This window comes from Cinclus cinclus, chromosome 5 (assembly GCF_963662255.1).
Source record: "Cinclus cinclus chromosome 5, bCinCin1.1, whole genome shotgun sequence".
Taxonomy (NCBI): Eukaryota; Metazoa; Chordata; class Aves; order Passeriformes; family Cinclidae; genus Cinclus; species Cinclus cinclus.
Genome location: NC_085050.1, coordinates 73,519,558 through 73,537,275, shown reverse-complemented (window position 1 = coordinate 73,537,275; position 17,718 = coordinate 73,519,558). Strand labels below are relative to the sequence as shown.

At 44.1% G+C, this 17,718-nt stretch overlaps 1 protein-coding gene across 1 annotated transcript; it reads right to left on the bottom strand.

Annotated features, from left to right (window-relative positions):
- Nucleotides 1–1,637: 1,637 nt before the first annotated feature.
- ALB (albumin) lies at nucleotides 1,638–11,935 on the bottom strand. The gene is made up of 14 exons (XM_062494076.1): nucleotides 11,851–11,935; nucleotides 11,083–11,143; nucleotides 10,156–10,288; nucleotides 9,139–9,353; nucleotides 8,421–8,553; nucleotides 8,151–8,248; nucleotides 7,256–7,385; nucleotides 6,514–6,728; nucleotides 6,252–6,384; nucleotides 5,338–5,435; nucleotides 5,040–5,178; nucleotides 4,194–4,417; nucleotides 3,557–3,689; nucleotides 1,638–2,602 (listed from the first exon to the last, which is right to left on the bottom strand). The coding sequence occupies exons 1-14, from the start codon at nucleotides 11,933–11,935 to the stop codon at nucleotides 2,552–2,554; spliced, it is 1,848 nt and encodes a 615-aa protein (XP_062350060.1). The 3' UTR covers nucleotides 1,638–2,551.
- Nucleotides 11,936–17,718: the final 5,783 nt, after the last annotated feature.

Sequence of the window (17,718 nt, the reverse complement as noted above, 5' to 3'; positions counted from 1 at the left end):
CCGTCTCCACGCAGGCATTGCTGTGCTGGGGGCAGAAGAGGGGTGGTCTGTGAGCCAAAGCTGGCTCAGCCCCTCGGTGCTGCAGCAGGCCTCTGACTCCATCGAACTGCTTACAGGACAGAATAAAGAAAAACGCTCTGGATGTGAAAGTGTCGACCAGGGTTCACGTTCCTCTGTAATAAAACATGCTGCAGAAACGAGCCTCTTCATCCGCAGGGGCTACAGTGTGGGAGACCCATGTGTTGCTGCAGGGGCAGGGAGGGCAGTTCCAGATGGGAACTGGTCTCGAACTGTGCAATGAGAGTCGGCTGTCCCCTCTCCCAGGGAGCGTCTCCTCTAACAGCAGCGGCCGCTCGGGACCAGGGAACAGGTGGGACCGTTTCCCACCGACAGCGATCAGGGACCAAACCTCGGTGCCCCTGGGGTGACAGCGGTGCCATTCTGGGAAGGGGCAGGGCCCTGCAAGGACACAGGGCCGGGGATGGGAGGGGCTGTTTCGCTCTGCCGTGACACCCGCCCTATTTCGGCAGCGAGCGCCGGACCGGCTTCAGCACCGCTTGAACTCGGAAAGCGCCGCCGTAGGGCAGCAGCGCTTTGCGCAGCCCCGGCTTGGCTGTGACAGGATGCGCTGAAGAGGCGGTTCAGTCGAACCGAACAGAATCTAACCGAAAACAAAGCTGACAGGTCAGGGATGGTCTGTTAAAGGTAAGCTGAGGAAGGAGGAAAAGTTTGATTTAATGGAGGATAAAGAGCAGCCAAAGCAGTTTTCGGGTAGGAAGTTCAGCGGGCTGAGACAGCACAGGGAAAGCAGGAGGGAAACGGCGGCAGGGGGAGAAAACGGGGAAAATGCTTGATCTAAAAGTCTCATGAATGGCTGCGAGAGCTGGAGGCTACGTTCGGCGGAGCTCGGCTCGGTTCGGCGGAGCTCGGTGAAGCTCGCAGCGTCCGCCGGTGCTCGGTTCGGCTCCCTGGGGGCGGTGCGGGGGAAGGCGGGGCCACCTCACGTTAAGGCCGCAGAGCTCGGTGTGTTCCTGCGGCCGAGTCCCGCGGGCGGCCCGGCCATCGCCCGGGCACGGACGGGAGCGCGGGGTCGGGCAGGAGCTCATTAGGCAGTGACTGCGCTCGCCCTAAGTAATGGGCACGAGAGCAGGCGATGCGGTTCGGCCGAACTCGTAAAGTTCTCCTCTGCCGAGTTCGGCTGAGCAGGGCTCGGTTCGGCCCAGCTTCGGCCCCCGAGCTGCTCTCGTTCACGGCGCCCGGAGCGCGTCCCGCGCCTCTCCCGAGGCAGCACCGAGCTCGGATTCTGCTCCAGAGCCCCGCGCGGTGAAACCGGGCCGCCCGCAGAGCTGTTCCGGGCGGGACGGAACGGGACAGGGCTGGACCGGGCCGGGCTGGGTCGGTAGCGGGCCTGGGGCCGCAAAAGCAGCAGCCGGAGACCGCTACTCTTTTCGGTTTCGCGCTGTGCGAGGAGGGAGCGGCAGCGGCGACCCGGAGCAGGTGAGCGGAGTCGGGACTGGGAGCTCTGCCGGGGCTGGAGGAGAACACGGCGCGAGTCTCCCCGGGCCGGTGAAATGAAATAGGTCTTAGCAATTCACACAGATGTGTTGGCATAGGTGCACGAAATGTCTCTCTGGGGAGTTTCCTGCAGTGAGGGGCATGATTTACGTGGTGAGCTTTTCAGGAGGAAATTTAAAACACTTTTTAAAAAACTAGTTAAGACGTGGAAAGTGTCTTTAAAGCAGGGCTGTTTGCAACCCTTTGCAACTGAAGAGATGTGGCAAATGATTTGTGGCTGGTGTAAAATTTTTTTTTTTTTTTTTTAAGAAGAGCTCCTTGCTAATGATTCTCTTTATCGAACAATACCTTTGAAACTTTTCTTACTATATAATTGTATTGGCTGAAGTAAAGCCTAAAATCAACGTGCAATTGAATCAGGGTATTAAAGTCTAGTTAAATGCCTTACCAGTTTAATATTCTTTCATAAAAACTTTACAAGAGCAATGAACAGAAAGAAATCTGAAACACACTTTGCCCATATATTCTACTTAGAATAAGCATTTGGTGCAGGCAGCTCTGCAGAGCTTTGCTTTGTGGTGGTCACCAGCAGACAAGGACAGGTGCAGTTTTATAAAGCCTTTATTTATTTTTTATTTGTTTTTTAAGTAAAGGAATTGAAAAGTACATAGTGTGACAAAACACAGAAGATTCATGAAATATTCATTTAGTACCAAAGGAAAAAGGATGAGGGGTGGGAGAAGTTACACAGAAAGTTTGTTCTTCATGTTTTTCCCACTGGCAACCTAGATGGGAGAGACAAAAGGGTTTTTTTTTTTTTTTTTTTTATAACATAGCAGCACGCTGCTAGCACTGCAGGTTTCTCAGCCCTGTGCAGTGGCAGATGGTAAAGCAATTAGGGAAAGCACAGGTGGTGGTTAAAGGGAAGCTGGATGCTTTTCAGGGATAAAGAAGTTAAGTGGATGGAAGGGTGGGCAGGAAGGGGCAGACAGACAGACAAAGGTGTTTGTGCGTTACTGCTCTTACCTGCCCTGGGTTAAACACCAATTCCTAATATGGTTCTGCTCTGGACTATTAGGGCAGCACCCTAGGAAAAGGAGCAAAAACAGTTGTGAGAGAGAAACCAAGGAGAAGAGTAGGTTGTGCTTGTGAAGGAACTGTTCCAAACTTAAATTTGTGCTTGAGTTATGGTTCAAAGGATAATTCTGATGGTTCTTCCTGACCCTAGAACCCACCTGCCCCTGCATGTTGTGCGTCCTCCAAACTTGCCAAAGTAGAAAATAAACTTTTGGAAGTGATTAGAGACAAAATACTTCTTTCCTAAGTCTTCCTGAGATACTTATCACTGCAACACTTTGGATATAGATAAAAAAGGATTCAATTAATAAGCAGTGTAAGATATTAGTAATAGTCCTATCCCCTACATTATAATGGGCTTGCTACTGCAAAGTGTCACTTTTATTTTCTGGCAATATATGGCTCCAGAGAACCTTTTTCTATGACATGAACTTCCAGTATATCTGTATTTGCTAGGCAGTTCTGAGAATTGATCCAGATGCACATTTTCCTGGTAATCCCAGAATTTTGTTAAGGATCTGTAGTACAAGAGGAAGTGTATGTATGCTAGAAATAAAGTTAAATTCTATGCATGGATATTTTTCAACTGTGGCTGGGAGATATTTGGCTCTTCCGACAAGGCCCGAGAGAACTTCATCTAATCTAGGATTTAGATGTGCTTTGAGCCGGTGGTTTGATTGAATTACCTCCAGGCGAGCTTTCTGTGTGAATTAGTTCTCTAAGTGATTATCATCTGTGCTGCAGGACACACGTGAAGCTCTGGCCGTTCATTGTAAGGGCACGTGGACGAGTGACCACAGCAGTTTGCTGAACAACTCTCTGGTGCAGTTTCCACGTTCCTGTACACGTGGCTTGGGTGTTTTTGTAGGGGTTTTTTTTTTTTTTTGGTGGTATTGGGTTTATTGTGTGTGTGTGTGTGGTTTTTTGTTTTGTTTTGTTGTAAAAAAAAGGAGCTAGAAAGTACCTCTTCTCCAAGGCACGAGTCAATATCTGCCTGCTTGCAGCACTTCTCCAGCATGGCACTGAACCCCCCAGCAATTGTCTTCAGCTGTTCTTCTGTCATCTGGGGCTTGCGCTTGATGAGGTTGATGAGCAATCTGGAAACAAAGCCACAAGACACAGTTCACCTTGCCTGCTGTAGTGATTCCCTGCTTTACAAGACACCCTTCTCCCCAGGCATAGCTGGTTTAGGAGGGGTTTTTGTCATGGCTGGATGAGCCTGTGCCTCTTGGTGACTCCAAACTCCAGTCTAACACAACCATCTATTTGTTTTGTGTTACCTCAGTTACAGGTGGTGCGAAACTTAGGCAAATTAACTGTATCTTGTCTTAATTAACTACATCGCAAGATATGCACTGGCAGTGGGCTTACATGAAACTGGTCAGTTAAGAGAGTGATTTTAAGTGAAGAAAAAAATTCTGTTTCATCTCTTCCAAACTTCCGTGTTATACGCTGACCAGTTCAGTGCAAATACAGTTGCATCTGGTTTTCTCTGTCACTAGTGAAGTTTTGTCAGCTGACAAAACAGTGTAGCTTCCTTCTGCACTCCCCAAAGTGCTGCACTTCAAAAGCTTCCCTACAAGGCATTTCTTGGAGCTTACTTCAGCTGCCCTGCTTCACGCTCAGCTGGGGGAGCACTGCACATTTTGTCATCGAAGTTGAACATCATGGGATCAAATGGTGGAGGCACGTATTTGGTGTCCACGCCTATGGCAGTGAAGCATGGTCTCCTGTAGGAGTAGAGGTCATTGCAGCACTGTGACACCTGGTCGTTGATGGGGGTGCTCTCCTGCCTCTTGCACATGTCTTCAATGATAATGCTCAGCTGAAAAGAAAAGGGCAAAGTTGAGTTTCCTCTTCCCAAGAACACAGCAACTCGGTGATGTTTGTATCACAGTAGCATAGCTGGAAGTGGAAGCTATTGAATGTAACACCTGTTGGGAAATGGTGTGTGTTTAAAACTTACAATATATAGGTATTCCTGGAGTAAGGCATTTCTTCACCTGGGCATTGGGCTACAGTCGGTAGGTTTGAGGGTTTTAGCACCCTGTTTAGCTTTTCCAAAAATAGCCTGCCTCAGTCTCAGTCATGGAGCTCTGGACTAGCTGGTCCAGTGGAAGGTGTCCCTGCTTATGGCAGGGTGTTGGAACTGGATGGGCTTTGAGCTTCCTTCCAAACCAGGCCATTCTATGGTTCTATGAACTTACGTGAGTTTTCTGAGGGAAAGCAAAGTTTAACTAAAATTCTCACAAGCTACCATCAGATAGCTATTTAGGCCTGAGGGCCATCCATTAAGAAGTGAACAGACTTGGAATTCTGCTAGGTGAATGCTTAGCATGGTGTTTATGAAAAATCACTCTGTGTGCTATCTCGCCAGAATTCAGTGTTTTTGTGGAACAGGAGAAGTTCCAAGAGAAGAAGGGAGCAGAAGAAATCTGTGTACTCACATAGTGCTCAGAGCAAGACATGCGTTTCTGCTCAGGAAGGTTGCAGCACTTGCTGCCAACTGCTGTCATTTTCTTCCCGATTTCCAGCAAGGTGTCCGTGGATACCTGAGGCATTTTCTTAGTGTAGCGGACCAGAATTCTGACAAAGTCAGACCAAAATGATTGTTAGTAGAGCATTCCTCAAATATGAGCACATGTAGCCCACTGAAGGGAAGACAGAAGTGAGGACCAAATCCATCTGCCCAAAGCAGCCAGTGTGATTGATTACTCTCCAGGGTGGTTACCAGGAATTGCTCACCCTTTAAGGAACTCTTCCTCTCCATGGGTGTTGAACAGCTCGCAGTTTGTTTTCACAACATCCTCAGTTTCCTTGATGTGCTTGTTCAGTTCCTCTTGCTGCAGACAGGGACAAATTTATTGGTAATATTAGAGCAGGACTTGCTGGTAACAGTCATAGCAATCTAACTTCTGAGCTCTTCTAAACCTTAACTACAAAATGCTCATTTTGCAAGGTTGATCCCTTGTATATAGCCAGGATTGTGTTGGTGGGATTTGATTCCCTAGTGGGTCTTAATTTCTAACAGAAATTTCCTTGAAAAAGGCCACCACGTTTTTAAAATTAAATTTAAATTAATTACCTGATGGGCTTATTTTCTAAAGAGTGGAGGTTTATGTATATTTGTTTAAATCAAGTAAATATTTCAAATAATCATCAACCACGAGGGGAACGTCTCTTGGCCAAAGCTTTCAGGAACTCAGCTTATGCTGTGTCTTGCGTGTGACCGAGTTGCAGATCAGACCTAAGTGGAGGTGTCTCTGTGTGCTGGTCTTGCACATTCCCATCACAATCCATGAGCAGCTGTACTCAGCGTAGGCTGTGGAGCTCAGAGAATATTTGAGCTGTTAATTGTCAGCCTCGGGGCAAGCAGAATCACATGGGAGATACAGAGGCATCAGACAGTTAGCTGAGTGAGACTAGTCTGAAATACTGTAATGTGATAAATGGAGTTACTCTGTGATCTGAGATAACCCTGTGTCCTTGCCATGGGCCATAGACTGCTTCATCTCCCACCAGGACATTAGCTTGCCCTGGAATTATGTCTCTCCGAGAGCCTTCTGTCTGCTCTTCTGTCAGAGCTTCTCAACACAATTGTTTCATGACAGGGACCACGCAAGCAGTCTAAGTGTCTGCGAACAAAGCTTTGCACCTACAGCATTTCCGTAGCACTCAGCAGGGTTGTCTGTCTTGCAGCACTTATCCAGGAGTGTTTCATATCCCTTAGTAATCCTCATAATCAGATGTGTGGAGAACTCGGGGTGTCTTCGTGAATATTCATAAACAAACCTGAAAGGCACAGGAGCAGACCGAGCTCCTGAGTAAGGTGCTGCTTTCATCCAGCACAGTGCAGTAATGGCAAGGACGTTTACTCAGGTGGACAGTGAGCCTGGCTGGAATGCTGTTGGCACTACTTACTCTGACAGGAATGCGTCGTGGTTTGCCTCATAGCTTTTACACACTTCCTTATCTTGAATGTATTTTTCAACCAGTGAAGGAAGATTATCAGGCTTGTCATCAAAGTCTGCCTCGATGATGCACCTGGTCCGTTCCAAAACTGGCAGCTCGCAGCAGGGCTTGATTTTACTTGAGAAAACATCTTGTTTAGAGCACAAAGAGGCCACGAGCTCTGACTGTAAAATTAATACATAGTGTCAGACAAACTATGAAATAATAACTTAAAGACAGATTCATTAACCTGCTCTCTCTGCTTCAGACTCTTCCCTTTTCACTCAGGTCACTTATTTACTTAGCACTTGCCTAAAGAAATGCTGTCTTGACACAAAGAGAAATACCCGGGGTATGAGCACATCATGGACTGGTGGCACAGGGATGCCTGATGGATCTGGTCAGTCCTGACAAGATGCCCACCTCTGACAGAGGACAAAACGTGATGTAACCCTAGAGCTCTGGAAGCAGCTGGTTCCACAGGTGTGTCCCGGCTTCAGTCAGCCAGGGAACTCTGAAATGATCTCACTATTGCAGAGGTTTGTTAATCTGTTCTCTGGCAATCACTGGCTCTACAGGAAAGCTGAATTAATAGCAGTATGCTTGACAGGACAGGAGAAAAAATAGCAGCCTATTTGCCTCTGCTTTCTTTTCCTTGATTTGTGGTTGAGTTGTACGCCATGCAAGCATGGTTTTAAAATAGTGAGCTCACCCAGTCATCCACGCATTCTACCATGTCCCCATCACAGCACTCTTTGTAGACATCCTTCACATCGTGGACCATCTTAACAAGGTCTGCAAACGGAGCCTTGGGGTATTTCTGGCTCATACGGGTGAGTTTACTGGGTAGAAAAGGAGAAAAAGACACTTGTTTTAAAGCACTGTAGGCAACGCAAACTTTCAAGTCACTAACACATGGTAGGGTAGATCAGGATTGTTTCAAGAAAATACTACTTCTTCTCATATTATTTCTGGTGGCTGTAAAAAAAAAAAAAAGGGGGTATAAACGTCTGCACCAGTAAAACCAGAAAGGAACAAGTCTGTGCTTGTTCTGTTCTGCCCAAACTGTCAAGATCCCACCCTAGTATTCCCCACCACTCTTAAGCAGCTGGCAGGTACTCCAAATTACTTGGCACAGATAGATATATCCTGATTATACCTTGAAATGAAAGCTGACTGGTCAGTGTTAGTGTATCAGACTGTCTGCAGAACAGAGTCCTCTCTCTGTGCCCAGACCAGTCATCCGCTTATTCGTTGTAAAAGCTTTTCTTTATCTTACAAACAAATGTTTTTAACAACTGTGATTCTGCCCTATCTGACTTTTTGGTCAGCCTAAGGTTCGAGCGAGCACCTTCCTTTGCTGATCAGTGATGTGTCCATCACTGAAAGCTGTAGGCACTGGAATGGGGTATGACTTGGGCAAAAGTGTGGATTAAACACACTGTAATCTCTGTTTCTGAGGGATGCTCCAACAGTTAATTCTCCATCTTCGGGACTGGTTCCAGAGATGGAGTAATTGCTCTGCAGCTCTCACAGCTGAGCTTTACCTGGTCTCACTCACAGGTTGATAAGCCTGCATTGTATCAAAAAAACTGATTGGAACTTACCTTGCTTGGAAGGTCCTCTCACCGTACTTCTCCAGGACTCGGCACTCATGCTTCTGCTTCACACCAATCTTCTTGGCTCTCTCCTTGATGACAGCTGCCTGTGGTAGCAGGACACGCATTGTCACATTAAACTGATTACATCCAATGGCTATGATTAGTCCTGGCCTGTCTCTCCAAGTTCTTCGTGCAGAGATTTGCATGATCAGGAGAATTCTGCCTGTCTCTCGCTCATTTGCCTAGTGCTTACCCACAGAGACAAATTTGCTGTACCTTTGCATCCAAACAAGCACCAACATCACTCTCTGGGCAACAGCTTTTAAGTGCGTTTTCATACTCAGCAGCCAGACCCAGGATGGCTGGGGCGTGCAGGAAGGGGTTTCTTCTTGCAACAGTATAGACAAAACTGTAAGGAAAAGGAAAGCCTAAGTTCCATGTCCAGTGACAACAGCAAATGGCCTAAAACTTCTTGCAGCTTCTCTAACTTTTTTCCCGATTTAGAAATCTACTTTAGAAATCTAGTTTAGTAATCTACTTTTGAGACATAATGCCTGCTGATGGGAAATGTTCTGCTAAATCTCACTTTTTGCAAGGCAGGAGTCAGTAACTGGGAGTGAAGGGTGAGCTCCTGATGTTGTCAGCCATCTGGCTTGATGTACATCTGCTTTTTACAAATGTGTTGTTGTTAGATATTTGAAAATTCTGATTTTCAGTGTGAAAAATTCATTTATGGCCTTTTCACCACAGTTCTATTGCCAAGTTTTGTCCTTTTGACTGTTATCTTCCTTGATTCTCGCCAGTTACACCAAGAGTAGTAGGAAGGTGGAGCAACTAAGTTATTAAGTTGATACTGGAAACACGGTGAGTTTCCAGCAGGTTTGGGGAAGAAAGGTGATCTGAGATTGATAAAATGTGATCCTTAACCCCGTGCTCTCGTGTGAAACAAGAAATGTGACCAGGATAAGAAAGCTGAAGTGGCCATTTTCCTTACTTTCCCAGGAGCTGCACCCGGTGGTCCTTGTACTCGTTGCAGATGACATCAGCAGCTGGTCTCTGGTATGGGGGAATGAAGTCTGGCTGGTGAACTTTGAAGGACAGGAAGCACTGATTTCTCTCGGGGTCAGCTTTCCCACAGCAGTCAGCCATGTCACCGTATGAGTCACGGAGCTTGTCCACTTGGCAGATTTCATCCAGGAAAACAGAGGGCTGTAAAGGGTCAGAATTACTGTTTATGTATAGACAGTGCAATGTGTTGTTTGTTTATCTGCAGAAGAAAAGGCTGAATAGTAAATACAGTTTTACTGACTAAGATTTAGATGATAAATCAAAATCTGCTGGTTTTCACATCATTTTATCAAGCTTTATTTTATGTAGTCCGATAGCTAAACTGTTCCAGTGCTTTACTGAAAAAAGTTAATTATAATTTAAAATACTCTGTGCAAGACAGCGATCTCCTTTTACTTACAATCTGACTAAACTGAATTTTCAGATTAAGTGATGCAGGATTTGATGGGAACCTTGAGGGGAGAACTCATGTCTAGCTGAAATTGTTAGACATCCAGGGATCCTAAATACCTGCAAACTTCTTCTGTTACCTGGTTTTAGAGGAATTTTTTTAAACCCTCATACACTAAGTGCCTTAAATTAGCACACACCCCTTTTCAAGTCACCCCAGTGTGAAAATCCACCCACTTGGGTCACTTTAACATCTAGAACTAGGCCTGTACTTCACAGCTGGGGTTTTGGACGAAATGCTAACATTTATTTTCAGGCAATGCTAAGCTGAATGTGCCAAAGTGTGGTGTTTGCTCTCCAGCATACAGCTCCATGGATCATTTGGGCACTTCCTAAAGGCAGAGTTTTAGATCCTGACAAAACCAAGTTCTTTTGTTTAAGCTCTAAAATCTGAGCACTGGCCTGTGGCAACAGCCTAAGGTCTAAGTCCTACAGGAGGGTGATCCTGGCACAGAGTAAGGAGAAACAGAGTATTGAAGGATTCAAAGCCTACCAGTGGTTTTGAGCACTCGGGAGCATCCTCGTTGGCCACACACTTTTGTGCCAAATCCACAACATCCTTCACCAGCTTAGACAGCCCATCATAGGAACACTTCTGCAGGTACTGGGCAAATGTAATCATGGTACTGAAACACAAAGCACAGTTTGGAATATGAGAAACAGCAGGCAGTATTTTCAAATTATTGTTTGAATTAAACTTGTTTGTTCAAATGGCACGCACTAAGGTTAACCAGGATACTGTGCGGAGCTAGTGCCAGATCCCACATCTGTCTTGTGGCATCCTGAACATGCTTTTAACCTTTCCCATAAAAGAAGTCTTGAATAATGAACTATAAACCAGGGCAGACTGTGCTAGGAGTTTTCTGTCAGTTTTACCAGCCAACTAATAAATCCCATGACCCAGGCTGGATTTGGCCACTGTTACAAATTATGATCTTCAGGCTGCCTTCTCTCAGTACTTGTGTGTCTGTCAGGGCCTCTGTCTTTGCCGAAACCAGTTTGATATGTAGATGACTGAATTGTCTCAGAAAACCTGTCACAGGTTTGTTTTATGAGGTTGGTGGTTTGTTTGGGGCTTTTTTTATCTGGCAATGTCTCAATACAGCGTAATTTCTATTCATTCTGAAGATATCAAACCTATATTTATCATGCCTGTGTTATTTTCAGAGGAGGAACAGAGGCTTTTTCACAAGGTTTGCAATGAATTTTTTTTCCCAGAGAGCGAGAAAGTCACTGTGATGTTTGCAGGTCTTAAAATATTTCCAGGTTTTGCAGTAACAGTACGGGGCTCAGTCAGTGTTCCAGTGAGACATGCACACTCCTTGTGAGCTCACAGAGCGTGTCTTACTTTCCCTTCTTGGTACAATATAAAGAGAGACATAAAAAAGAATCAGGAGGTGGAAGGTGAACCTTCACTTACACTGCCTTGAATGTCTCTTCCTTCAGGTCGTTGAAGCGGTGGGCAATCGGGCTCTTGTGGTCTGGGAAGGAAAACACAGGGAGCATTGATTGTCAGTGTCACACTGCCTGTGCTGGACCCTGAGAAATACACGCTGGGTGCCACGGGCCAGATTTGCACAAGTGTTCAGCATTCACCTGACTTTTATACTTAAGAGCATAAGAACTTGAACTCTTTCTTGTTCATTTGTCTACAGATACCTAACTCTTAGCATTGCTTGTCATTCTGAGGGAACCCCAGCAGGTGACTTGAAATATTTACCTCTGTAAGCAGCTACCTAATTCACATATTCAAAATGACTGCTGGGCCTCATTACTTAGGGATAGCAAACGTGTACTTTGCAGATAAAGCAGTGCAGCTGCAGTTTGATTAAAGCAAACGTTCTTCTTCTGAACACTAAGTTATTAACTTGGCAAAAGACAGAACTTCCAAAAGCACGGTGCACCTGCTTGTCCCATGCAGGAAAGGCACAGATGCTGAGTCAGTGACATCTGTTCATGCTCCACACAGATGTTGCAGAGGGATGGCACCACACTTAGTGGCCCAGTTAAGTTGTCCTGAGTGTCCTGCCCATCTCCCCGCTGTCTCTTAATTTAGTTTCTTTTCAAGTCAATCCTGTTTTTCTGTTAAATATGGAGCAGGCTCCCACAAATTGTTTGTGAAACTGTATTGAAGACATGAAATTGATAGAACAGAGACTTCCAAGAGAACTAATTAGTCCTTCCTTACCTGCATCTCGTGCTGTTCTTTGCAGATTCCTGCATCTGGCAGAGGTCAGGAGAAAAACAAATGAAATTAATGTTAACCACTTCATGGTTTCAGATTATGGTGTGAGCAAAATTGCTCAAAAATGCTAGGAAGATCGAAGGAAAAGCATTTGCTTATATACTCTTGACTATCCTTGCTTGTAAAATATTAACCCTTGAACTGGCATTTGTGGATTTCCATTTGGCCTGAAGAAGATTACAAAACTTCAGCTGCCCTTGCGAAAAATTAATATGATATTATTTATTTATTCTGTGCTGTTACTATGGGCCTTTTCATCTAGAAGAGGTTGAACCTCCCAGCACCCAAAAAAGATAAAGTTTTGCGTAAATTTCCTTATCAAATGACAAACAAGGAGTTCAAGGCATCAGACAAAAAAGTCATCAGGGCTAATCCTATAGGCTTTTTTTGGCTAGTATTTGTTCAGAAGCAAAGCATGTTGGTATTGTGTAGCAGAAACTCACTCAGAGAGGGCTCAGTCCACTTGAAATTAGAGAATTTTAATTTTAAATCCCTCTATTAAGATGAGATGGCTACTCTAGACACCTGTGGCTGATTAGAGCACCTGAATTTGTTAGGGCCCGCTCTGGTTTTCTGTGGGTACTGCTGTTCACCAATATCCAGAAAACAGCCAAACAGATGGGTAAACATTTGCAAGAGCTGCTATTTCGGAATTTTTGCAATTTATCATTTGTACTGACATCCTCCCAAGAGTAATCTCTTAATTAAACATTGCTCTCCTCTCTGAAAAATTTCCCAGTGATTAGTCAGTAATTTAGGAGATGAGACACAGGAAGAAATGTTCACTTGGCACAGAGGCCCAGGACATGGAATAACATCAAAATCACTCTTCTAGGACATGCAGTGAGATGCTTAAAAAATTTCCAAACAAGTACAAGGTTGGATCCTTGCTGAGTGCGAAGTGATGGAGCTTCCCGGCGGGAGTTAGCACGATTTATTGGAATGAATTGATGTCCCCATTGTGTGGGTGTCATCCCACACAACTGGAGGTTGTGTGCTGCCTTGCAGCTCTTTGCTTTGGGAGCACCCACGCGGTACAGCTGAGCAGGTGGTCTCCAAACACTTGTTTAGTCTTTAAGGTTCCCTTTTCCACTCTGCTTTTCTTCCTCAGGTGGGCAGTTTGGCCATACCTCTGTATTATTCCTAATGGGAGTAGTTAGAGCAATTCAGTCAGCAGTTTTCTGGGCATTTTTCTAAGTACATGCATAATAATTTTTGTTTGTTTGTTTGTTTCTGAGGGTGAGCTCTTAAAAACCTTTGAAATAACGCAAATGACATGTTTAAGCTCAAAATATTTGCAGGCAATTTTCATTCAGAAAAATGCCAAGGCAATACATCCTGCATTCCAGAAAGGCCATTCTTTTCTCCAGGAATAACCACATAAAACTGAGATGAGCTCACAGAATAGTTTCATACAATGAAATTTCTACAGGCTGCTGCTGTAGCAGAAAATTTTCTGCGTTTTCCCAAGTCTGCTCCTGATACGTCTGTAGGTAAAAGACAGCATTCTGTTAGTCATTTAAATGAACAGGGCTCTGTTTTGGGAATTACAAGGTTATTTGTATAACTCTTACATGAAGGATGGTGCAGGAAAGCCAGGTCGTCAGAAAAGCAATGTTAGAAATGTCATAATGTTAGACTTCGGGATTGTTTTCAGGTGGCTGTAGCAAAATCCCACATTTCTGGTGAATGATGGGAATTGATGAACAATCTGTACCTTTCAGACCTGTGCTGCTTTAGCCTAACAAAATCTGAGGAAAGAGCTTGTTAATTCAGTCTGTAATTATTTTTGCTGACCATATCCCTCTGTCAGAGAAGACCTAGCTCCTTTGAAATCCCAAGAGAGCATTCAGTGGGACAGCAACACACGTTTAGGTATTTTGTGAATAGCTGTGAGGTGGTAAAACACTGTGGTATTGGTGAATGATGTCTTAGAGCAGCTCTTGAGATGCTCTCAGGCTGTACCAAAGAAGTCTCCAGAAAACTGCAGCTAAGGGCTGGGAGGACCAAGCTGAAATTCAGCACAGTGAGTGCAATGTTGCATCTTGAAAGCTCTCTGGAATTTTCCCTTGCAGCATTGTGCAGTGTTAGCAAGAACACTCCTGGTCCCCTGGAGTTAATATGTAAGTTTGGAATACAGGGTCCATGTTTATTTCTAGATATCTTCTGTTGTCTGTCCTGTACTTCATGCCAATGGTTCATATAACTGCTGAGAGCTGAACTCCAATGCTCATGTTTGTTTAACAGTATTAAATATTATACTGAGTTTGCTCCAACTCAATGCTTTCATACTGCTTTGAGTTCATGCCAGCAGAGTTGTCCTGGTATTAGAAAGAGCAGTGTATCAATGACATTGTAAGATGATCCATTTTCACAGTCATTTATGTTTAAAGTTACAGGCAAGAAGTAGTTTTATTTGAACTGTGGGGATCCAAGGGACAATAATTCCCAGATTAATTGACCTGGCAATGATGAGGATGCATAATTTTAAAATACTTCGTCATACCAGCCTGTGCAAAGTGGAAGACTAGAAATAAAGTGGACCGAGATGTGCTAATATGGCATGAGGCTCTTGAGAAACAAATGTGATGTGTCATAAGAGCAACTGTCAGGGCCCTTTTGGGAACTAAGTACTTTTCAAAGTAATCTTTCTAAATCCAAAGGACATCAAGAAACCCTTCACTTTTTGTAAAAAATAAAACCCTCGATTTTATTTACTGCTGTTTCTTCCTTTTTTCAAGCCCTTTCATTCTGTTGTTGGGACTGGACCATGAGACACACACCAAACCTAGAGACAGAGATTCCTGTGCCAGTAACCACAGTGAGTAGCTATTTTTTAATAACTGTAACAATCAGTATATTTCTAAAAAAAAAGTCTCTATCTCTGGATACATGGACAGGTATCAGGTATTTTTTTTTTTTCTCTGCCCTGCTGCCTGATGTTTGCCATTCTTATCACTGATGTTTGGCTCCTGTGCAGAACGAGCCAGGCATCTCAGATACATGGCTTTTGTTTGAACAGAGATGGACTCATTAATACAAAACAAGCAAACATGAAGACACAAGGGGCTTGGTCACTGTGGCAGAACAAGCAGAGACCAGCTCAGGTGGAACTAACAGCATTCCATGTCAGCTCTATCTCCTCATCAATGAATTCTGATGTTCATCTTATGGCACCAGCCACTCAGCTGCAGTGTTAGTGAGCTCTTGATCATTCAAATAAGGATTTTTGAATTGACAGGGATGACTGTTCTTGCTGATCCTGTACATTTGATCCCTAGGGCATTATACCATCCCTAGTCCTTTGTCTCACAAGCCCAAAATGTAGTGATGTAGCTGTTACCCTTATTAATTAGTATTTGCCAACATCATTCTTTGGCAGCAGGTACAAGAACAGTTTTGCTTTGCCTATTAAGCATTCTGTTGCTTGAATAGATCCAAATTTACAGCCTCCTGTGCTTTTTGAGGGTATCAGTTTTGAATTTTCTCAGAACATGTCTGTATTTTCCATGTCCCTATGACTTTTTTCTCTGCTAGTTCATGTAGGTAATCCACAAAATAGCTGAGTATTGCCTTAACCTATTATCCATTTCTAACGTCCCTGAAGAAAAAAATCAGTGTTATATCTTGATATGGCTGTATCTAAATTTTTTAACTGAATGCAAAGTAGATGTGGGAAGCAAATACCTGAGGTGCAGCATTGCTCTATTCAGGAAGTCCTTCTCAGAAAGATGTTTTTTTCTTTCTTAAAAAGTGTTCCTTAAACACTTATTTTAAGCACTTATTTTAAGTGTTTCTTAAAATGCCTTTGATAGTTGTCTCTGGAACGGAAATCTTTGTGGTGGTGTGATTGATGTTTGGCTCATGATAGGACTGTTGGTGGAGGTCTTTCTTCTTCCTCTTACACAAGTCCCAGAGACCTTTGGAATCCAATGCATTCACTTGTGCCCTAGAAACTTTTGGGCACTCAGTTTCCAATTTCTGTGCTGCTCTGCTATGCTACCTGATGGCCTTTGGCAGGAGAGAGGAGCCGTTTAATGTGGTACACTCAAGAGCCAAAGCGAAAAGCTTTTGTTCGGCAAGAGATTGTTAATATTTCCTCCCTAAGTTTGATGTACTTCAGCTTTATCAGTAAAAGAAATACTGAAACCTTGTGAGGAACAGCGGGAAATGTCTGGAGCATCTTTTTGTTTTGAATTTCTTTAGGCCACTGATCTGTAACCTCCAGTTTTTACAAAAAAATACAGCTACTACCTTTTTTGTAGGCGTAAGCAGGTGTATTTGCTGGAGTCAGAAACAAAGCGTGTGCAAAATGAACAAACGGTTCTGGGAGCCACTGGGTTTGTTCTCCATTTGAAACACTTAAAGAATTGGAAAAAATCCTCTATGTCTAGAGGGGCTGTAGGACTTGTGCACGATTTCTGCCGCTCTCAGCTGCCCCCCACAGTGTTACTGCATCACCTGGCAGTGCTGACACTCTTACTTGCCTTGTTTTTCTTTTAGTTCCATTGTCAACTTACGGTTTTCCCATTCTGGCCTAAAAACTGCCAAGCTGATAAATATTTTCTCTTTCATGTTCATCTCCATAGAAACAGAGTCTGTGTTAGTGCTGTAATTGTTCTCTTGCGCTGTTTTTTGGTTAGGGCCTTGGGGTTTTTTTTGTTGGTCTCTTTCTTGGGAAGATCCTAGTTCATCTATTTTAAGACAGTTTGTAAATGCTCGAGTGTTTAGGAGATAAATTCTTTTCTCAGCCTTTTTCTCTATTCCTGAGCAAACAATTTCTTGAGACAAAGCCCTCACAACTTTGAAAAATGAGAATATAGTCATTTTAAATGACAGTTTTCTTTAGAGTAGTGCTTATAAAACTCTGATTTTGGAAGGAATAAATAATGGGGTTTGGAATTCAATCTCTGGGAATTTGAGGGCCTTCAGGAAGACCTGATTGTAGATGAAAGGTTCCTCAGTACCTGATTGCTAGAATCAGAAAATTTCACCAGAGACCAAAAACTGAGATTGAGCTTAGCAAAGATCTGTGTGGTTCTTCAATAAGTTATGAAAAGATTGGTCCATATATCAGAGGAACTAAAGATATCTACCAGGCAGATCTGTGGCTGTGCAAAGCCCAAATAACTGTCTTTTTTAAAATTGTTTGTTGTTGTTGTTGTTTTAATCTGAACACTAAACTGAGAAGCCTTCTTAAGTCATGCAAAGAAATATTAACAAACTCTTTGCACATGAAGCTTTTGGTGTTGTCTTTTGGATCAATTGGGCAGAGGCTGCACTCGCAAGGGCATTCCTCTGTGGTGCCCTCCAAGCCCATGCTGACAGTCCTTGACATTTGCTTTCTGCCCAAAGGCCCTTTCTGCTCATACCAGCAGCGCTTCCATGTTGCCAGTCAGGCGTATCCACAGCCTGTCTGCAGGTCTCAAAAATAACTCAGCAAATTCAATTATAACAGCTTATGTACAAGCGCCCTTACCTGGCACCTTCAGTTTAGTGTGAACTTGGGTTTCTGACTGTCCTCCTTGACTCCGAGTGCTGGAAACACAGAGTGGGTGTCTAGGCACTGGACCTATTCCCAGTGCAAAGAGGCTTAAGGCTTCCCTTAAAGTCAGTGCAGATCTAGACAGATTCCTGGCTCCCTGGACTCGGAGATTGGAAGCTGGGCAAATTATGTGCTGAACCCAATTTCTCCCAGTTCCTGCTGGCAGAGGGGACAGCCTAGAGCTAAGTCAAGACTGAGGACGCTGTTCCTGGTGAGCCCAGGAAGCCTGAAAATGCTGAGGGTCTGGTGTGAGCAGCGGTCTCAAG